Source organism: Telmatherina bonti, assembly GCF_933228915.1.
Source record: "Telmatherina bonti genome assembly, chromosome: 3".
Lineage (NCBI taxonomy): Eukaryota > Metazoa > Chordata > Actinopteri > Atheriniformes > Telmatherinidae > Telmatherina > Telmatherina bonti.
Window position 1 is genome coordinate 17,896,821 of NC_136621.1, and position 23,284 is coordinate 17,920,104.

Consider the following 23,284-nt stretch of genomic DNA (forward strand, 5'->3'; position numbering starts at 1 on the left):
TGTTCCAGAAATAATCTAATACATTGGAGTATTTGAACAAACTGCTGAGTTGCTCTGTGAATGCAATGAAACACATTTACATGACTCATCTGGATGTAATAACTCAAATAAAATCTCCTGAAGCAACCATCTCGACACTGAAACCAGATCCAAGTTACCTTATGAAATCATCTTAATTAGGGTGTAATGTTCACACTGCCAGGAATACAGTTGTAATTGTCCCGAACCAGTGTGAATGCTATAGTGACTATCAGTGATCAGTTGTGATGTATTATTTTAATTTAGATTAAAAAAATTAATGAAATTGTTGTTATTAGAACTATTCTTGTTATAATGACACAGTAATGTGATTACTGTTAAGTGTTGCTGCTGGTTAGGTACAGCACTGTTAATTTTTCTAATAATAAAGAATTCTGGGTTACATTTCATCAGTAGGATATCTTATTGTGTGTTATGCGTCTAGATTGATGTTCACAGGGAAGTTGTGGGAGTGGTGTTAGTTAAAGTGCTGAAAGTTGACTGTCAGTTTTATGTTTGTCAGTGATGTGCTGTGGGTGTTGTTACTATTTTAAAAGATTGGTGTAACTTTCTGAATTGATATGAAAGACCAGGAAGAATAGCAGCCAATGCTGGTCCAAATACAGAAATAATTCATAAACTCCATTTAACCAGGTAATTAGGATTTCATTTCATTCACCACAAGCACACAATGTAATGTAGGGATCTGATGCGTCACATGTAACTGAGTTAATGTAAAACCTACGCGTGGTCCAGCACGCGCATGCGTGGTGTCAAAAGAAACCAAGCGTACCTTTTCACAGCGTAGGCTTCACATAAAATCCTAACATTTTAGAGCTTGTGTTAACTTCTGCTTAGAGTGAGACCAAATTGAGTTTAGTTACGATTTAAAATGAACTTAGTCCAGTTTATAGTGACAACGAACCCGAGAATATCTATCAGATGATAACTGAGGATAGGAGAAGAGAACACAGCCCACTGAGGGTCTGCAACTGCACCCCTTGCCCCCCTCGACACACGCCCCCTCATGCGGTGGATTCCCTGTGCGGCTTGCCATGTGTAGCACGAACCCCCCCCCCCCCAAGCAGGACCAGCTGCTGCTGGAGTTGTGTCACACTGGCGCGATCACGCTGCCACAGCATTAAAGTAATGCAGGCCTGCTCGTCTGTAGGAAGAAGGAAAGGCCAGGAGCATCACCAGAACATGCCGCTTACCATGCCGACTGCTCATCTCCTGCTTGGTCAACCGAGCCTCCCGTCTGCTTTCCTCCTCCTCCTCCTCCTCCAAGTCTTCACTGTGGCTAAAATCTGCCCAGAGGTTTACACGCAAATATCCTCGCGGCACCGCTGTCCTGCGAAGCGCGAGCTGCGCGGGCTGGATAAACCCTCAACAGGGATGTCTGCACCTGCGTCCCGGCCTACCCAGGATGATGCGAGTCCTTCTTAACCAGGGAGTCAGTGATGAAATCCGCATAGGATCAGGATAAAGCTACAACACACGGCTCACTCCCCCTCCTCTCTCGCGGAGGCAGCCCCGTCCACACACACACGCGCTCTGACGGCACCGGCAGGCCGGTCACGCAGAGCAAACACACGCAGCATCCACATCAGGGAGCGTAACAGACTTGAGGTGGGGGTGGGGGGTGGGCGGTGGGGGACGTCTTCTGCGATGTCAGCGGTTAACCTGACGGCTTTCTCTGATGCGCGTTTGTAGACATGAAAAGGACACATCAAGAAAACAAAAAGTTTATTGACTTCACATCAAGATAAAGCCCAAATCTTATCAGACGAGATTTATTACATCTGATTTAATATTCCCGTTCCAGCCTTTCTGTGTCAGTACTTTGTGTCCTGACCCTGCCTCACATTAATCTCCTCCATCAGGTCACACAGACTGTCCAACAGGTACTCCATCTGAGCATAAACCTGCCAGACATAAAGAAAGACATACATACATGTAGGTTTCATAGGAATTCTGGGTCTGGAGCTCACCTTCCTAAAAAATTCTGAGTAAGGAATATGTTGGAAGAATTTCTGTGTATTTTGCAGGCCTGGACAGTTTTTGATGGAAGGGGATGGAGAGAGACCCTGATACATAAGCATTACTGTTTCTGCACAGTTTACACATCCGGTGGTTCGATGACTTTTCTATCTTCTTTAAACAATATAAACAGTTTGGACAGAAAATATTATTAGCTCAGCATGTAGTTGGTGAAATGATGCTGTATAAATGCTGCATTATCAAAATTAACACAGTGTGGTTGTAGAATGTTATGTAAAAGTACATTTCATACGCCATTCACTTGCACATTTAAAATTTACCAGGTAAAGGTCAGTTTACACTATGAGTATGTGTACTTTTGGAGTGGTACCTGGGGGCAGTCAAACTCTAAGGTCCAGATACATAATGGACCTTATTGTTAAAACAGTAAGATTATAACTGTTCATAACTGTTTGTTTTGTTTTGTTTTGTGTTGTTGTTTCTTTTTTGCAAATGAATTACTTTGTATTCTCTTTTGGAGAATAAAGGCTGAAATAGAATAAATAAATAAGACGTGATCATTTTGAAATAAAGTAGATTAAAACTCTTGGGTATTCTTTTGCTCTCAGTCATTTTTTCCATGCACAACCTTTCTCATCTCATTTCATTTTAATCCTGCTGACTCAGCTGTGTCCTGTTTAAATGGGGCTGTGGCAACAAAATAGTTCTGAAGTTGAACAACTTAGTTTTTTTGGGAAAGAAAATGCAGGACTGAATTGGTGGAGGGATATTTTATTATTATTTTATTATTACCAGCATAAAGGAGGGCAGGAGATGGGATGCTGCAACAGTACCAAAATAACTCATAAAATTGTCTTCATAGTGGAGTTTGAACATTATATATATAATATATATATATATATATATATATATATATATATATATATATATATATATATATATATATATATATATATATATATATGTATATATATATACACTGTATATATAAAGTGATATATAAAGTTATATGGGCACTATTGTACTCCAAGTGAAGGATAATTACTTGCCTTTTTATGCAGAATCTGTGTGTACATGCTTATTATCTCTGAGTCGACACTTTGGTCACCAGGTGGTCCATGAATGATGCCTTCTGAGGCAATGAACGAGGCAGACCCCTTTCCTTCCTTTCCTCTGGAATGCCTCCCTACATCATCCTTTTTTCTCCCCGCTTTTCTGCTCTCCTATATGGAAGGATGAGCAGAGTTAGAAGATACTTTTACAATAAACAAAAGCATACAGCACTGTTAGCATATTGCTGTCTTTGCATCTTTCACAGATGGCGTCATACAGGTGCTGGCAGTTCACACCCTGACCAGTCTGAGAGCAGGTGCATGATTTCACACATTGTTCTGTTTCCATGGCACCATATGAGTAATGGGCTGCACCTTACCTATGACTAAACCATTTCACAGAGGGCGAAATCACTCAGCAAATTATAAGCGGATAAAAAAATGGTCTCCAGTTCAATTCTAAATGTTTTTGATGGTGGACAACAGAGAGGAGGAAACCATTAGAGGAGAAGCTAACAGGTCTGACACCACACCAGCAGCTCATCATAATCTTTCAACAACACAATTACCTGCTTCAATTCAGATGTGTGAATAGGACTGGTTATGAGTATGAGTACATGGTGGAAGGGAGCAGAAAAGCAACGCATTAAAATGAGTGAGTACTGCTGATATTTTTATCATTTTCTCCCTCAACCTGCCACTTTTTACTAAAACAGAAATGGCCCCCACCACAGTGTGTTGCTGGGCTATAGTAGTTACATCTCTGGGGGGCACACTGGTGTTCTACATTAACAGGAAACGTGAACACGGAGAAGCTGTTTTTAATACTGCTGATAGTTAGTGCAACATATCTATATATATATATATACATATATCTATATCTATATAGATATATATATCTATATCTATATAGATATATATATATCTATATATATATAGATATATATATATATAGATATAGATATATATCTATAGATATATAGATATATATCTATATAGATATATAGATAAATATATATAGACAGAGCACAAATACAGAAAAATAAATAAAGAAATGGTTAAAGAATTGTACAAAAACTCAATGAAAGCTCGCAATACCCTAAACTTGTGTTTTAAGGGACCATACAAAGTGATAATGTAGGCGTGAAAGCGTGATGGTTACTGTGCAAGTAGTGAGGAGGCAGTCAGTAGTAACAGAGGACAACAGAAGTTCCTGAATGGCCGAGGAATGACTGATGAACTGACAGCTTGGTTGAAGTGATGAAGATGATTCATGCTCAGATCAGCTGGAGCATCAGATGAAGTGATGAGTCATGTCTTACTAAACATGGTATTCATTCATGCTTATAAATCAAAAACACTTCCCTCTGCTGCCACATCATGGCAAAACATCTCATAAGTCTATCTCTGTGCTGCTGGTGGTCAATAGGTTAACACACACACACACACACACACACATAAACAGTCTTTTTCTTTATCTCTGCTTAATTAAAATACATTTTCCTCTCACCTCCATTGAACTCCCAGTCGTCAGTAGCCTGGACTCTGTTTTGCTATCATCTTTAAATCTGGATCTCATCACACTTCGTTCCTCTTTAGCAGTAGCTCCTCCCTTTTTCTCAATCTTATCTTCTTTATGTGTGTTATCAGTCACATCTGCAATACAACAACATCAGTAGTGAGCAAAACACATTTGTACATTAATGAAAATACAATTAGATTATTGTACTTTTAAGTTTATCAAGAGGCAATTTCCTTATATGCTGAAAGAAAGAAAGGCATCACAGCAGGACCTCATCGTTGTGATTTCCTATGACAGATTCTTCTTAGTACGAATGACACCAGTGTTTCACAAATCCATCTATTTGTGGGATTTTTGCAGTGTTCTGTGGATCATTACAATGATAAGAACATGAAAATTTGTTTCCTGGGAAACTTCTCAACTTTTCTTTTGGTTGTTTGTTTACTTTTGGTACATATATACAGGTTTTAAGGTGTTATCTCCAAGTGTCAGCATCTTTTGCATCATTACCCCCTCATGAATCACATCGTTACTTTCTAAGCTAAAAGTGATGTTAGCCATATTTTTTCCATTTAACAATTTGAGCTGAGAAAGAAAATTCTGGTGTAACTTATTAGATGTACTAAACATCTGATGATGTATGTAGCTGCAAGTGTTCTGCTTCCATTGTCATCTTTGTGATTTCTTACAATAAAATATTGCAGCTCCTCCAATGACTGTCTTTTGTGAAGACATGATGTTGACAGCCACAGTTCAAGTGACCATAACTGGTATTTAAAGGTTTTATTTTTTAATCAGTGGTGCAGTGATCATGTTTTCTAATTCTTAAATCAGCAGCTACAGCTGTATTCCCCTTTGTTTCTTTGGGCATGGACTTTAAAGCCTACATTTTTAGCAAAAGATTTCTTATTTTTCCAGAGGTTTTTCACACATCTTCTGATGCTCTAACTCGGTCCTATCATCAGTGTTGTGTCCTGGTATCTACGGGTGTTTCGGGTCTTGCAACATACACCCTCCACCAGGTGTCCTGACCAAGGTTGCTCAAGCACTGGCCTGTGTGTCAGTGGCATACTGGTGCTGGCTCCACTGGTCTCCCATTCTCAACCACAGTCATCTAGATGCCTTCTCCACATCCCTAATTTTACTGTTAATGTAATTTGTTCTTGTCAGACTGCCCAGGGTTATGTAGGTACTGTTGAGTGTGACTGGCAAACCCACTGCAGCCCACATCCACTGGCATACGTCTGTTTTTCTAACCATTCTGACACAATACTAGGCATACTTTGCCCACGTCTTCTTTTGCGCCTCTTCCATTTGCTCCTCCTAAAGCACTGCTAGTTCCAGCAGAACGAGCTGTCTTGAGGCTTCAGAGACCAAGATGGTGTTGAGTCTGAGCAAAGTCTATGTGATGTAAGATGGCATTTTCAGCCACCTCTCTAGATCAGCTGTTGTCATCCAGTCAAGTGTCACAAACAGCAAACCAACAGGAAAGAAAGACTTAAAAATAGTGTTATAATTGAGACATGTCAAAATTTTGGATCATTTAACATTAAGCCATACAGGCATCATCAGCTGTGGTATTCTGTATGTGTCAACCCAAATATAAGTCTCACCAGCATCAGAGATGATAGATTCACTTATTTTCTCAAACCGCATTTCTTTCTCTGGGAGACCCAGCAGGTTTCTGAGACTGGAGGCCTGATCAGCCATTGTGTCCAGCAGTTCCCTCCACAGCTGCTGCCTGCAGGGGGCGCCAAACACCATGGAAATGACTCACTACACTGAAGGTGCAAGTGGAGAGGAGTTCATGTGGAAAATAAATTTGATTCATGAATCATGTGTGCATGTCTCACCCTATAGTGACAGGTGTTAGACGGTGCTGTTTCAGTTCAGAAGGTTCAGAAAGTTGCAGAAACACAGTGTTGAGCTGGGCCAGAGCCTCTTCTCTGGTTAGAGAGTGGAGAGATGTTTCCTCATCGGGAAGAGACAGCAGAACCTAAAGTACAGGAAAAGAAAAGCAAAGACAAATACAGTGAGCTAAGTATTTCATCCATCAACGTGAGGCTAATTTATTTACATATGCTATGCAGGCCTCTTATAAATCTATATCTTTTCATCATGTTGCTACTTTTACTGCAAATTTACTGTGTCTGGTAGCACAAAGTACCATATCAATACATCGCAGCATGTGACTACCTGTCGGAGTGTGTCAACAGATAGATCCCAGATGGATCCTTGATTCGCTTCTTGCCAAAGTTTCTTTAGGTCCTCCACGGGCTGATAAACATACTGCAACTAAAACCATACACGGTGTTAAACAGAATGTGGTCACAATTTAGATGATCTATTGGTTGCTGTATGGGAATCTTTTGGAGTTTTCAGCATTTTGTAAATAAGTTTCACCAAAATGTTATGAAATTTTTACACAATCTGAACAAATGCAAAAAGAAAAACATATATTTTGTAATTTATCTCATGAGAAATGATCCAATCTTAGGTATCTGCGAGCATTAAAAGAAAGGGAACCTCAGTGACTAGCTGACAGATATCTGTTCTGCCAGATCTTCTCAGCATGTTCGCAGGAGAGACTGGTGCCATGAACAAAGAAGATATCTAATAAGCTAAAATACACACACACACACACACACATGAAAAAGCCCAAAGCAAAACAAAAAGTAATAATCTGATGTTCCAGCTTGAAAAGGTTAAAAAATTAAATCACACTTTGGTCTCCATCAAGTCACATAATAAAGACTCAAAAGGGAAGGCACATTTCTAAGCATCTGAAAGCCTCTTTCACACTAATATCAATATGCAACTATGATCAAGATAATAATAAACAGACTGCTCCAAAAAAAATTAAATTAAGAATTTTATTTTTGTACTTCTATCTTTCAATCAGCAGAAATGTGATGAGACGACCTGAGGCGGGCAGATCATGTAAGAAAACATCTTACAGTTACATACATGCATGAGTTCAATTGACACCAACTCAGAATGTCGGACTGGAAATGTTTTCGTGGAGGGACCCCTGGGAGTAAACCACATATTATAAGTAAGCGGCTTATGAAATATGATCAGATACTTTTCTATAAAATTACATAAAACAACTGGGAAGTTTTTGTCTCATGGGTTTCATTTTTTGTTTTTAACCTAAATATTTATTTGTAAATTGCAAATTGTAAATCGTAATTTCTTTTCTTTTTTTTTTTCTTTTAAACGGATGTGTGTTGAAAGGTGTGTTTTTTAAATATAGTATTTTTGCCTCAGATATTAAGTTTATTTTATTTTATTCTTATTAAAGTATTTCTGATTCCAATTATTCTGAATTTATTTTCTTTGTCTACTTTTTACTGTTGTATAAAAGTATATTGATGATTAATACCAAACTGATAAAATATTGATGTTCTTTTTAAGCAACACTGTCTGGACAGAAAGTGCTGTCACGCCACAGGATGATCATTTCCTCTGACATCAGAAAGATGCATGTCAGATCTCTACCTGTGTCACCCATTATGATAGAAAAACGTGACCAAGTGAGAGGCCTTAACAACTGTAATCATCCACTATTAATCGAAGTCCATGAGAAAAATATCCTATTGATTACAGGCGCAAATTAGATGAGTCATAATTAGAAGTAGTATTTTAATTTAGTAATATTTTTGAACTGACTCCTATATATAACGAGAACTGGCACTGAAACCGAACTTGGGAAGGAAATTTACTCATTCTTTCAATTGACCTACTTAAAGCAATTCTTCATTTGCATCACTACACAAAGATTACCTATATTTAAGAGGCAACTGTTTTGAAATCCCTAAAACATATGATCTGTTATTTAAAAAAATCAGCTAATATAATTCTAAATATTGGGTGAATGATGGCTACTTTTTAGAGGAAATAGCAGTCATAGGCTGATCACACTTTTGCTTCTAGCCAGTGAAATGTCAAAACAACCACACAATGAATGGTTCCATTATCAGGTCATCTCTCACTGAATCAGGTGATGTGACTAAGACTCAGTCTGAAACAAACAGACTTACAGAAAAGTGAATGACACATCAGAAGAACATGAAAACGGGGTACCCTGATGCACAATGAGTAAAGTGCTTCAGAAAACATGTGAAACAAGGGGAATTGAAGCACAATATGATCACAACTTCTATAATAACTGAGATTAAGGCAAGACACTTCCACAATCCAGTATTTACCTTTGGGTTTTTCCGCTGAAATTGTTGTTCTTCAGTAATGTAAAGTTCAGCAGGTGAGCTGGGTCTTTCTGGGGTGTAGACCCCATGCAGCACCTCATGCACAATTGACTGACAGATTTTTTCCGCAACTCTCTTTTCCAGCTTTGTCTGCCCATACACACAACCAAAAGGATGAAAATAAAAAAAATAAAAAATACAGCTGACATTACATTACTGTCTTTTCTGTTTATTTAAAATTTTCTCTCTCATTTAAACACAGTTAGAAACAATTTAGTTATAAAGATAAAGTACCTGTAAGAAAAGCCTCTGATCTGCAGTTTTGTCCTCATTCAGAGCCATTCCTTTCAATGTGAGACATATGGAGGCTCCTTGCAGTAAAACAGGATGGGTACTGAGCTGCCAAAATTCAGTTTTGATACCTGGCTTATCTGACTTAAATAGAAACTCCACAAGCTTGGTGTCACCAGGACAGATCACACCTAAAAGGGAGGAAAGCAAATTGTAATATTTCTGGTTAAATCCCAGCAAAAACAGCAGGTCGGCAGAAGTACAAACATTATGTAAAAGAATACTACTGTGTGTTTGTGTGTGTGTACCAGAACAGGAATTAAAGTAGAAGTGCTTATTTTTTGTTTGTGAACGCAGGCGAGGGAAGCTGTGTGGCACTGTGAGCTGCTGCCAGCTGTAAAAGATGGCGGTGCTGCCCTCATTGTGTAACTCCAGGTGGGATGATGCTCTTTCTCCAGTTATGGTCTCAAAAATTATTACTGCACTGATTCCTACTTTCCCCTGAAAAACAAAAGCACAGAAATGGCTGACAATGGAGTTATAAGTCTTAACAAATACCAAATTTTCACAAATTCTCAAGCGTCACAGAAGACCTGAAACCTCCGAACAAAGGTTTGTTAAAAAAGTAAAAACAAAAAGAAACTTTGTTGTAATTTCATAACTACAACAGTAGCATCATATGTACCAATCTGTCTCTCTGAAACCAGAATCAGGAAAACTGGGAAAGGACAGCAGGGTAAAATTTTTATTGGTTGAACAAGAAAAAAAAAGAAAGACTCCTCAAGATATGTATTAACTGACCAATGATGTGGGCTATTTGTACCTGGTTTAAGGAAGAATTTCCAGTCCAGTTAGCAAGTTGACCACAGAACCTTAAGACAGGAAATGGTTGAGATTTGACCTGAACATCATTAAACTGTGCCAGTGGATCACTGTTGAAGAAAATAAGAAACATAAAATATAAAACTCCATCACATATGCATAAATCTGAATCTGAATATGAAAAACATTAATCCTTGTAAGTGCTGCATTCTTTTATTCAGTGTTTTCCGATCTGTAAACATCAGAGACCTTTTGAGCCACAATCCCCAAAATAACAAGTTGGTGTTAAAAGTATCTATGTTGGTGTTTCTATTTTGACATTCAACTTGAATCTGGAACAAGGTGAAAAGCTAACAGACACATTACCTATAAATTTGCAATGAATGTTGTGTAACTTGTTACTGATTAATATAATTATCTTCACTTCTCCAAACACCTGGGAGAATTATTATATACAGAAACCTACATGCTGCTTCCTGATGTAAAATAAATAAATAAAAACCAATAAAACTCCTGATTAGAGACTTGAAAGTACCACTGTATTTGGCACACATACTTTAACACAGGAATGGTGTGGTTCTTACACATTCATGTTACACAAAGCCATATTTCAGTTTGTAAAAAAGCTTCGTACCATATAAATTAGTAAGGCAGGTAAGTGAGTTATTTCTTACACGTTATCCTCATTCATCGCCTTGTGTTCCTTCTCCTCTTGTTCTCTCTCCAATGAGGGACTTTGACACACTGTGATGAACCTGAAGGGCTTTCCAGAACCAATCACCTCCAGTCCACTGATCTCCTACAATAAGTCACACAAAGGGGTGAATATGAAGAAAAATATCACCATTCTCTGTTATCAATGAATAATTGGTCTCGACAGCCAGAAGAGAAAATTGCAAAAAAGAATGTTTCAGTGCTTTCCAGCCTCAATTAAGTCTGACACAAACACTGTCATTCAGTCTCTTCTAGTGCAGCTGTTTGAGGCTGCACTAGAAGAGAGCATGGAAGTTGTGTATAATCCACACCTTCCATGCTCTCGGCCTGTCCTGTATTTCATCACTGATGAGCTACATGATAATAAACATTCCCCACATGACAGCCTACAAATTAATTCCATGTCTTTTCAGTACTTTACAACTTTCCTTACTCTATGCTATTTAGCTCTGTTTCATAACAGCTCCCTGCCTGTCTCCATCACACCTTCCTCTCTTACCATGTATGTCACAAAGCCAAGTCAGCTGTGGACAGGATGATCTGTCTCATACACTGTATGTCAGAAGGCACTTCAGACCCCAAATCACAAGCATCACATTAGCCGCCTGGGCGACAGAACACACCGCACCCACTTTCTCAGATTTCACTAGCACAAATGTGTGTGTTTGAAAGAAAGAAGGGAAACGTGGAGCAAAGTCACCAGCTGAGACCGCCGAATATATAATGTCATTTGAATAAACCAACCCATAATAAGCCCCTGTTACTTAGGGTGTTAATAGGATTAAATGAGAACAGGTTGTGCGAAGAAGTACATTTGTGCTTCTGTGCTTACCACAGGACCTCCTGCCACCGCTGATGGACTCATTGTGATGCAGAGGGAGGCATAAGGCAGACTCTTTCTTGGACTCAGTTGGCTCACAGATCACAGAATTTAGACTCTTAATGACTTGGCATGCTCGAGATTTCATAATTGTACGAGTTCTGCTTTTGTTTGTAAGTGAACGCTCGACAGACTTCATTATCTTATTTTGCATGTGCACTGAATGTACATTTAACAGGCAAGAGGAGATAATAAACCCCATAAAAGTATATTTGCAACAGTTCCTGAACACCTTTTGGTGTGTAGGTGTGTGTTTATTTCTGTGAGCCTGCATGGGTATGTGTGCTTGTGTGAATGTGCGAGTACTGTCCGCTTTGTACATTTCCTAGAGTTTGTTCCTGCACAAATAACCCAGAACAGTGTGCCAAGGGCTGCATGATCACAGCCTGTTAAGATACAGAGTGAATACGAGCTACGTGAGAAAGTCTCCTGTGGGTGTGAGCAGCTCTAGAAAGGCAAGCAGTCCAATTAAAAAACTGTGTGTTAGAACAAAACATGTATGCTGATGAGTTCTGTTTAAAAGAAAAATGCTATTTGTGAACAGGAATTATTTACTTTACAATATGTTGGATAATTCAGAAATTGTACCTGAAATAATTGCGACATTATTTGATTTGGTTTGATTATTATTTGGTTTGATCTTCTTCAAGTCATCACTCAGAACTAAATCAATATTAAAAAAAATAGTTCAAAAGCCTATTTTTGGATTCAGTGTGACCTATACCACAGCATAAGTGTGTTTTGAGAAGAACTTTAAAAAAAAAAAAAAAAAAAAAAAAAAAAAAAAAAAAAAAAAAAAACAGAATAAGCATGTTATTAAGTTTTTTTTGTATCAAAATAATTCTGAAAAATAAACTGATTGTAAACTTTATAAATTGACAGCCATGTACACTTGGAAAAAGCCAAAATAAACTTAAAAAGGCATTATTCTCTTAATTTTGTATGACAAAGGGCTGAATGTGAAGCTATTTGATTGGTTCATTGCTCCATCAATGCCTCTGTAGTTATTATACCTGTTGTGCATTCTTGAAAATACCAGTAACGTTCCTGGTTCAACCTTTGGCTGCAGAATATCAGTGCGGCATTTATACGTTCTTCCTGTGCCTGTCTACGGTTCTTTTATTATTATGACACACTATCCTCTTGTTGTTCATTTTTATAGATATATCAATACATTATTATAATGCTTATACATCAATAAACACATAAAAAAGACAATTGCGTCATTAATTAAAACTATTTGTACGACAATCATTAACGGAATAAGATTTTATGACTGTAAATGCCTGATGTTGAAAAGGATGAGGAATGAAGGTGGCAAACACGGATAGCCTGATGTCTTTAGTATTTGTGTCTACCAGCAGCTGCTGGCTGAACCAGAAAAGTGTGAAATGGTCAGAGTCTCATCCTGAAAGAAACTTCATACTAAAAGAAAAACATGTCTGCTGAAAAATAGGGCATCAAATAAGTTTACCATTTCTTTTTATATTGCATGACTTAATGTTGGTCTACGCATCTTCCTCTGCAGTGTTGAAAAACTAAACCCATGTGATTTAACTTATTTTCAAGTTCTCTAAAATTATTGCACAATATTAACAAAAAAAGCAGATTGCTTGAGAAAATAGGATCCATTGTCAAATTAAAACAGAATGATTAACTTTAACTTCATTGACTTACATCATTGTAGGAATAACTGTTCTCTTCCACTAAAATCAGCTCAGATGTGGTTCAAGGTTTGTTTTCCTTAAATCTGCCAAAAATAATAAACTTTTTCTAATTCAATGCCTCTAACTACATACATAACCCTTACTGTACATGATTTTTATAGCACTCAGTTCCTACATAGATCAGACTGACTCAATGGCAGAGGTGTCAAGTAATTAAGTACAAATACTGCGTTACCATACTTAAGTAGAAATTTGGGGTATCTATCTACTTTATTGGAGTAATTATTTAGACGACTTTCTACTTCTACTCCTTACATTTTTACACAATTATCTGTATTTTCTACTCCTAACAATTTAAAAATATAAAGAAAATACTGTCATGATTTCTGCTCTGCCCTTAACAAGCTGCATTCTTCCCCTGCCTGATAGCAGATTACCTTCGCCCGTGCTGCTCTCTATTTAACACCTCCCCTAGATGTGCTCGGTGCGACATCGTCTACCTTTTTCCCCACAGCCTTCAAGCGTAGTTCATGTGTCTGTTTCTGAGAGAATATCAGGTCTTGACCCTGCCCGTCCCAAACCACTGTCTTCGCTTCATCCTGTTGGTATGAGATTGACCACCTGTTGCTGACCAGACCAGCAAGACCACCTTCCACACCATCATTTTTTCAATAAATCTGTTTTAGCTCCATTGCTGGATGGGTTTTGGGTTTTGGCTTTGTAATCCTTACAAAATAAAGCAGTTTACTCTTTACTCCTATTGTATTTTGGTTTTTTGTTCTTATCACTTAATTTTTTTGTCTCCTAATACAAATTTGTTGCCCTCACTGATTCCTGCAGCTAAGCTTATATGTACTTATAAATAAAGGTTGTTAACTTGCCTTTTGAAGTTGGACTTTTTGCAACATTACAATGCTTACAGTCATATCATCCAGGCCATGAAACACATCTTAATGCTAATATGGTTCTTTAAAATATTTGCATTGCATTCAAATAAGTTAATTTCTCATCAGAATCTATGTGGCTGAAAAGGTGTAGTACTTCACAACCTTTTCAGTATTAATATTCAGATAACAGTCATAACTTATAGAAAAATGTTATTTTGGAAGTGCCCTGTAGGCTCCGGTGTCACGGTTAAGTGTTCCTTTTTCATGGTATTTTTCACACTTGCATTACTTTTAGTTTTATATTGTTTTTAAATCAGTACTTTTACACTTAAAAAATCTGAGTTGGTACTTTTATTTCTACAAAAGTCTTTTTAAACCTGAGTAATTATACTTCTACCTGACTAATGAATATGAATACTTTTGACACCACTGCTCGATGGTAAAGGCATGTTACATTCATCTATTCATTTTCTATGCCACTGAGTCCAGTTCAGGGTTTTGGGAAAGCTGGAACCTATCCCAGCATTTTGCAGGACAGAGGCAGAATAAACCCTGGACAGGTCACCGGTCCATCACAGGCCAACACTGAGAGACAAACAGCCACTCACAATAACACTGAATCCTAGAGAGAATTTAGGGTGATCAATTAATGTAACAGACAGGTCTTGGGATGGTGGAAAGAAGCCCTAGTACTTGGAAAGAACATGCAAACCAGCGACCCTCTTGCTGTGAGCCTGCGGTGCTAACCACCTCGCCACCGCGCAGTGGCGAGGTGGTTGCACTTACATGGAGAAAAAAAAGTAAACATTGCTTTTTTTAAGTTTTTGGTAAAGGTTGAAATTCTTAATAAAAAAAAAAGTTTTACCGGCTTTCTGACGTCCATCTCCTGCAAAACCTCTCTGAGTTCTTGGTGTTGGTGATGAAGATATGCACTCTTGTCCCAAGTCCGAGAAGCTGGGCGCGCGGTCTCAGCTGAAATGATTCCTAAACAAACAGAAAATTTCTCACAGAGTGAATAGAACCTCAATTCATCTGGTTTCCAAAGCTTTGCACTAAAATCAAATACATTTAGGTACTCAAATACTTTTCAGGTGCAAGCACACTCAGAAGGAACAGGATTATGAAGGAAAATGTAGGACATGGCAATGTTGCATTTGTGTACCCAGTTCCTTGCGTATGCTGCTGGGTTGTCCAACATGCGTGACAGGTTTCTGTCTGCCAAGCTCAGTCTGAGTCAGAGTGGCTGTAATACCGCTAACTTCATCTCCTAAACGTTGTGGGAGACTCCAAAACTCACTGCCCACACGATAACCCTTGAGAAGAAAAAGACACAGCAGTGAAGAAACGGAGGAAACAAATATTGTAATAGACTAGAAAAAGCAGTGTTGCATACAAATCCAGGGTGGATGTGTGGCAAAACTTGGTTTAGAATTTCTCTCTGCTCCTGGGTTTCTCTGAAATTGTCAGCTTGGGTCATCAGTAATTTTTCCACTGGCCTTTTCTGCAAGTCTGAACAACACACACAGACGGGCATTTATGCAGACTTCAGAAAAAAGAACTTTTTTGAAGGAAACAAAGAAAACCATCTGGTAATCTGGTACAGGCTGTACAGAAATAAAGCTGCAGGTTGTTTTACTCCCCAAAATGCTCACTGGATAAGAAGTTCTGTTGCTGTCTGCGCTGGGTCACATGTTTATTCCAGTGCTGCAGGGCATTATGCTGAATGTTTCTCTGGCCTGATGGGATCTCCTTCAGCACGGTGTCGGTGGGAGGCCTACCAGTGGTCTCAGATGTCAGATCTCTTGAGGACTTTGGTATTCGCTTCAGGAACTAATTTTATGAGCCAGATGTGGTAAAACAGAGTTTACAGACACAATGAAGTCTTTCTGTTAACAAAGTGAAACTCAGATTAAATGGTTATGAATTTACATATGTCTCTCCTTTGGCCTCCAGATAATTTCTGAAGTCCTCTAAACTACCCAGGATGCTGTGTGGGAGAATCATCGCATCATCATCAAACTGAAGTCCCCGTGGGCCTAAGAGAGGATGCACATCGACAGAAAAATATATAATCTTTATAAGCATCAGCATACATACTTTTAAGCTACCTTTGGATGAATATTTCATCAGGGTAACTGCTATTATTACTGTCCAAAAACACAAATTAACTAAATGAACCTGTGTTGTCTGGAAGCTCAGCTGGATGTGCCTTGGTCCTTTCCACAGCATGTCTAACTTTATCCGCTGATGATCTCTGATTTAAATATCTGCAAGCAATCGGTTCTTGTGCTTGATGGCCTTTTGAAGACTTTGGTTTAGAAACCTGCAATCATAATACATTTGTTCAACATAAAATGGTTTTTAAATTACAATGCCACACATGTCATTTGTATTTCATACAGAAAACTCAAAAGATTTTCTGACAAATAATAAATACTGGGTGACTTTAAAGCAGTTTACTTTATCAGTGTGAACATGATGGGCTGTGGTTTCGGCATGGTCATGCGCCAAAGTAGACAAGCTCTCTGGTGTTTTTACCTCCTTGATCTCTGGAGAAGAAGCGTAAATGACTGATTTTATTATTTATTAAAAAAAAGAGATACTACACACAGACACACATACATTGTTTAAATGAATAATTTTGCACAACCTTTATGTTTAATTCCTATCTTTTTAAAAACATTTTTAGAAAAAAATGCCACTAAACAGAAAGAGAGAAAGAGCGAGAGAGAGAGAGAGAGCGAGAGAGAGAAGAGAGACATGGCTAGGTAATTCGGTTGATCTCTCTTTTTTTTTTTTTATCAGAGTGACTGATTATTGTTTCCATGGCCACAACAAAATTTTGTTAATCCTTGGCTTTTACAAGCATTTTTCTCCCTCCACAGTTTCAGTACATTTTTTCAGTGGTCTAATTTGCTGGAGGAAAAAAAAACTTTTCAAAACAGATTTTCACATTTAAAGCTGTTGACAATGATGAATGAGTCTGAATGAGATCTTGCTTGTTATGTGGCATTAAGTTTCACGCTTCCCTTTCAGCCTCTGTAATGGTGAATGCAACCAAGTGCACTTATCAAAGTACAGTGTGTACAATAAGTACCTGTTCTGTACTTGGGCATTTCAAGGTTGCTCTTTTCTATCCTTCTCCATTACTTTTCAAATTGAAATGTTGGACTTTGTATCCAGTTGAATTTACTCAGCAACTTTCTTGTTATTCCCCACGTTTGCACACATTCAAACGATACAAATCAACGTAAATACAAAGATACACAAATGTGAATTTTTTGCGCAGACCAAAATTAAGAAGAGGAAATAAAACACTTTTAATTAGGTGTAGTCTACAACATGAGCAAATAAAACAGAAAGACATTTTTTGTACTTTCATCAAACATATTTCTAAGGAGTCACTATCAGGAGATGCAGGAGATGAAGGTGAATTCGGTTTCAGCATTTAGCTTAAAATGACAACATTGGAGGCAGACAGCAATCAAATAAAAACAAACGGGGTTGTAGCTGACCTGAAACGCTTTGAGGTCTCGGGTCTTTCCTCGGTGACTCACGGCGATTCATTTTTATACAGACAAAAACCAAGTTAAACTTGCGAGAGCCTTGATAAGCATGCTAGGTGAGCTCTACGCTTCAGCTGCTGGGTTTTCTCTGGTTGCTATGGTAACGCACACCTCAAATCCACGAAGTGTCGCTACTCTTTCTTTCTGTTTCTTTCTTTCTTTCTTTCTCTGTTTCTTTCTTTCTGTTTCTTTCTTTCTTTCTATGCTTCTTTCTTTCTGTTTCTTTCTTTCTTTCTTTCTTTCTATGTTTCTTTCTATCTACTAAAACCATTTATAAGCAAAACAGACTAACAGAACTAACATGAATCAGGCTATTTTCATAGAGCTGATAAATTCCTACATACAAATAAAAAGTCAGGAGCTTATCAGGAGTTTTATTGTATATAACTGTTATCCATTATGGGAAATATTACATCGTAAATGTAAACATTTGTAGTTGCAGTTAGTTGGTTGCAGGGGCTCCAAACCTGTTTTTCTTTCATGCATTAAAAGAGGACTAAGTGAAATGAAAAACTAGCCTTTCTTAATGTTTTGAATTGGTACAGGTGATCTGCTATGTTGTGTTTCTGAAACATATTTTATTAATCAAGTGTTGCAGAAAAGTAACCAGGATAGAGATTAATTGCTCCACCTACACCTGCTCACTGATCTTACACAGCCTACATGAACAAAAATTGATTGGATGCGGAAGTTTTAGCCATATAAGTTTTCCATGTGAAGAAAATGTTTAGATGATTAAAAAAAAGTTTGAAACGACACATTTAAAACTCATGTCTGTGGACATAATAATTTTTAATTACAATGGCTCTGAACTGTCAAAGACTGGGACCCCCTGTGCATGCCAGACCCTTGCTGGACTTGCTTGGCAGACCCCCCTGTCCAACGTTAACCCAAAGTTGGGAACATTGATGTAAAAAATGTACATTGAGGTTAATCTCGATTGCTGCAACACATCTGATTCAAATCAATATCTCTTGAAAGGCTGGTACAGATCTTCACAACAAGCTCTTTGGGAATCATTTCATTTAAATTAAATTCAGAAGAGGACATATCTCAAACCAGCAGGACACTGGCCCACGGCTGGAGTTGGTGATCCTTTGTCTAAGTGTGTCAGTTCAAGTTTTGTGGGATTTGTTATCTGTTGCATCCATGCTTATCTGGGGTCAGGTCGTGGGGGCAGCAGCCTACGCAGGGAAGCCCAGACTTCCCTCTCCCCAGACACATTTGTCAACTCTGCGGGAGATCCCAAGGCGTTCCCAGGCCAGTCGAGAGATATAATCCCTCCAGTGTATCCTGGGTCTCCCCCTGGGATGTCCTCCCAGAGGGATGTGCCTGGAACACATGTGGTTCCAGGCACAGGCGCTGCTCCTCCACATTTTGATGTGGAGGAGCAGCGGCTCTACTCTGTTCTCCTCCCGGAAATCCTCACCCTATCTCTAAGGGAGAGCCCGGCCACCCTGCAGAGGAAACTCATTTCAGCCGTCTGTATACGAGATCTTGTTCTCTCGGTCACGACCCACAGCTCATGACCATAGGGGAGGGTAGGAACGTAGATCGACTGGTGAATCGAGAGCTTTGCCTTTTGGCTCAGCTCCTTCTTCACCACGACAGACCGGCGCAGAGTCCGCATTACTGCAGACGCCGCACTGATCCGTCTGTCAATCTCACGCTCCATCCTTCCCTCACTCATGAACAAGACCTCGAGATATATATGTTGCTGATCCTATACTCTTTTTTATCCTGCTCTTTTTTCTTTTCTTATAATGTAGCTTTATCCCTTTCTGTATTCTGCACTCTTCACTTCCTGTTCATCACACCTGATTTATTTTTCTAATTTCACCTGCTCATTTTACCATGAGTTCCCTCTGAAAGACTCTTGTTTTTCAGATTATGCGTGATCCTCTTAAAGTCATTTTCTTTTGTGTGTATCGCAGTAACCTTCATGTGTATCGTCAGTTATTTTTTTTTGCAAAAAAATGAATCATTAAAACTCAAGAGTTTATCACCTCTATTTATTATGCAGTGTTTTGGTCCATTTTATTTCCTTTATACCTTGACTTGTGACAAATGCAGTCATCCATCAGGGCAGCTAAAGCCTAAAACTAAGTGACACAATAATTTGCTTTTTTTTTTTTTTTTTAAATTACAGAATCCTTTTTAGCTTGCATGTGTCAATATGTAATGTGTTCTCATTTTTCTTTCTTTCCTTTATTTTTTTTTCCTTTCTTTCCTTTAAAGATGACAGATGGGCTAATGTCATTTACACGTACAGTATGGAGATCAGTTTTCATGCATTATAGAAATAAATATTGGAAATAAATTAAAGCTACTTTTATGGGTCCAAATATACCTGAAACCACCACAAAAGTAGCCAAATCACATAGTGATCTGCAGTTGTCTACTATGTTTTTCGTAAAACATGTTGTTCTCTTGCAGAAGACACTGTGTTTTCCTGTCAGTCAGCGTGACGCGAACGAATCGCCTGGTGGGGGGGGAGACGACTCTATATAAAGTCATCTGGCATCAGCTACTTCAGCAAACGCAAGCGTGAGTGCACCATTAGTTCTGCCCACTCTGCTGCGCGGAAACAGGGGTGACAGGCATCTTAAAAACGATGGATGCAGACACCGTGGTCACTGGCGCACAGACAGGCTCCAACCCTGCTTCTTCTCTACAAGTCAGTGATCAGTTCCACAACAATATGGATAGACAGTGCACCGGGTCTTCAAGCAAAGTCTTGCGGGCTTACAAAAGCGCTTCACAGCACCTGAATTCATCTGGAATCAAAGCGGGCTTGGGGATTCTCAAGGTGGCCACAACTCAGTGGAAACAGGAGAAGACGAGTTGCAGCAGCGCAGCCGTGAGCCAGCTCTCCACAGCAAACATCAGTCATCCTTGCAAGAAATCCCCACTTGATCATCTGGCTGCTTTAGTACTTCACGGTCAAAATCGGCACTGCCAGATCGGCCAAGCACACCGACAAGACCGGCCGCACTCCACCAAGCCGCAGAACTGCAAGCGCATTGTGGTTCTTGGTGCGCCGCGTGTTGGCAAGACTTCTATCCTCAGAAGATACCTCCGGGACGGGTTTGTGGAGGAATACAGGCCAACATCTGAGGATTTCCTCAGGAAACTCTTCCGTATCCGCGGGGAGACCTACCAAATAGACATCCTTGATGCGTCAAGAGAGAGGGATTTCCCAGCCAAGAGAAGGTTGTCTATCCTCACTGGTGCGTATTCACTATAACACACCCACATTTACTGTTCGAGAAACTTTATTTATATGCATTTAAAAAAAACAAAAAAGTCTGACTTGTTTTTCTTGTTTATTTGTTTCTGCAGGAGATATTTTCCTTCTTGTATTCAGCCTTGACGATCGCAGGTCTTTCGAGGAGGTGTGCGCCCTGCGCACGGAGATCCTGGCTGCGAAATCCAAACTCACCAAATCATCCGAGCATTGCGCACAGCCGCGGGTTCCCCTGGTGGTCTGCGCCAACAAAGTGGACCTCCCCGAAACCGAGAGAGAAATATCTGATGCAGAAGTGCTCCAAGCACTCGGAGAAGATTGCTGTTGCTTTGAAACATCCGCGAAGACCAGCAACAATCTCGACAAAGTCTTCGAGACCTTGGCGAAGCGAGGGGGTCTCCCCACTGAAACCGGCCCTTCTCAGCACCGCAAGGTGTCTCTCCGATCCTACCAAGCCATGAGAACGGGCCACATGGCGGGGAACGGCAGGAAAGTACCGGGGAGAGATGATCCATGTGGAACTCTGTATCCACTCGCGCGTCGGCCGAGCTTCAGCACCGATCTCAGACAGGTCATCGGGCCACACGCAGCAAGAAAGCGTGGGAAAGGGCTGGACAAATGTCATGTTCAGTGAGGGACACGCAGACCGAGACATGAGTGACAAAAACAAAACATGCAGTCCTGCTAATCGTACATATTTAAGGCAGTGTTGTTTATTTAAATGATATACATTTTTTTTAAATAAAATATTTTGGGGAAAAAATGCATCTTTCTTGGATCTATCTATCTATCTATCTATCTATCTATCTATCTATCTATCTATCTATCTATCTATCTATCTGTCTGTCTGTCTGCCTGTCTATCCCAGTCAAACAATCGTGAAGGACACAGTGGTGGGAGGATGTTGAGTCAGAAACTTGGTGATTTGATTATTGTGGCTGTTGCATAACTTGCATTCAGCAATCTATTAGTCTGAAACTCCCCTTCACCCACCTGTTCTTCTCTTCCTGTGAGTTCATTTTTTGAGTGTGTAACACTTGAATCATGACTGAAGTCTATGTAACCTAAATCCCACACATCCTGTTCAGAGTCAAATTTCCAGTTGGCATACCCCTTCCTATAACTATATAGATACTTCTCAGGTATGCCTGTCTCTTTGGGCCCTGTGATTTATGGGTCTCATTCCTGATATTGTGATGATGGAAACCCCAACAAAATGATTAAAAGGGTCATTTGGGATACAGAATGTAAAGGAGAACAGTCAGAAATCATGCAGAACGTTAAAAATGGGGGAATGGGAGCCACTGAGTGAGACAGATACATTGGTAAGCTGGTAAAAAAAATTTAAAAAAAACAAACAAAAATGCACATTTGTCATTGAATGTGATGAATAGTAGATGGACAGCCTGTGTGTGGCGAAATCTAAACAGCTTGTTCTTTCCTTGTATTGGGGGTCAGTAAGTGCGTCTCCATGGACACTGCAGTTGAGTTTGCTCAGCAGCAGATAACAGACCACGACACCAAACCAACCTTTTAGAAATCCCCACCCTACTCTTCCCTCCCTGAGCTCATTTATTAAAATTACACAGCTTTTCATGAGCCTTATAAAGGGATTAATTACATCCTTCTCACCTTGTCACTCAAAATAGACATTAAAGTGTGAGCTTTCAAATCTCTTTTAATTAATAATCACACTATGAAGTGGTTATTTTATCTTTTGGTTTTCCGCATAAAGCAGGGTTCTTTTGTAAATGTGTGCGGTGTGGATATATGAGTCATGATGACTGAAAGCCTCAGAATAATATGTGAACAAGGTTAGAACAAGCTCTAAGACAGACCACCGATGATACCTTTCTGTCAGTGTACAGAATTGCTTTTATAAAAAAAAGAAGCTATTACACATAAAAACATTCAGCTTGATATTACTTTATTGTTCCGAGCCACTCAACAGGTGAGCCGTGAAAGAGGTTCCCAACACCTCTTATTGTGAAAACATGAGCTTGTCTTTTAAAGCTCAAAGCTCCACTCATCTGCTCTTTCACAGAAACTGAGTTCCCAGCATCATTTCTGCAGGCTTGTAAAGTAGTATATTTATATTTGATGTATTTGTATATTTAATTTAATTAATTTATTTATTCAGTGGTTGCAAACAGTTTCCTTTACAGTTTTGCTTCTCAACTGTCAGCTATAAGAAAACTCTTCACCTGACCCGCTATATGCATGTGGACTTTTTTCAAGGATTTTCCTCTAATATGAAATAAGATCTCTAATAATAAATAAGATAGAGAGAAATAAGGAATTGTGCATGTTTTAACAACAGGTCGGTGAGGGAGATTTTGGAATTTCCAAATCTATATGAGCAGTAAAAGCTTTGCTTTACTCTCAATCTGATATATATCATGTCTTAAT

The 23,284-nt window shown here is 39.0% G+C and overlaps 2 protein-coding genes across 2 annotated transcripts; one reads left to right on the forward strand and one right to left on the reverse strand.

Annotated features, from left to right (window-relative positions):
* Positions 1-1,043: 1,043 nt before the first annotated feature.
* On the reverse strand, positions 1,044-20,232 carry mycbpap (mycbp associated protein; the record flags this gene model as incomplete). Its single annotated transcript, XM_079262679.1, has 19 exons — positions 1,044-1,183; positions 1,233-1,325; positions 1,568-1,714; positions 1,874-1,943; positions 4,582-4,727; positions 6,207-6,334; positions 6,447-6,589; positions 6,790-6,888; positions 8,805-8,951; positions 9,096-9,283; positions 9,401-9,593; positions 9,916-9,964; positions 10,589-10,713; positions 14,928-15,046; positions 15,225-15,375; positions 15,456-15,571; positions 15,715-15,892; positions 15,992-16,098; positions 20,202-20,232. The coding sequence occupies 19 exons, from the start codon at positions 20,230-20,232 to the stop codon at positions 1,044-1,046; spliced, it is 2,370 nt and encodes a 789-aa protein (XP_079118805.1).
* A 10-nt stretch (positions 20,233-20,242) lies between these two features.
* On the forward strand, positions 20,243-21,509 carry rasd2b (RASD family member 2b; the record flags this gene model as incomplete). Its single annotated transcript, XM_079262691.1, has 2 exons — positions 20,243-20,858; positions 20,971-21,509. 2 exons carry the CDS (start codon positions 20,243-20,245, stop codon positions 21,507-21,509), a joined length of 1,155 nt encoding a protein of 384 aa, XP_079118817.1.
* Positions 21,510-23,284: the final 1,775 nt, after the last annotated feature.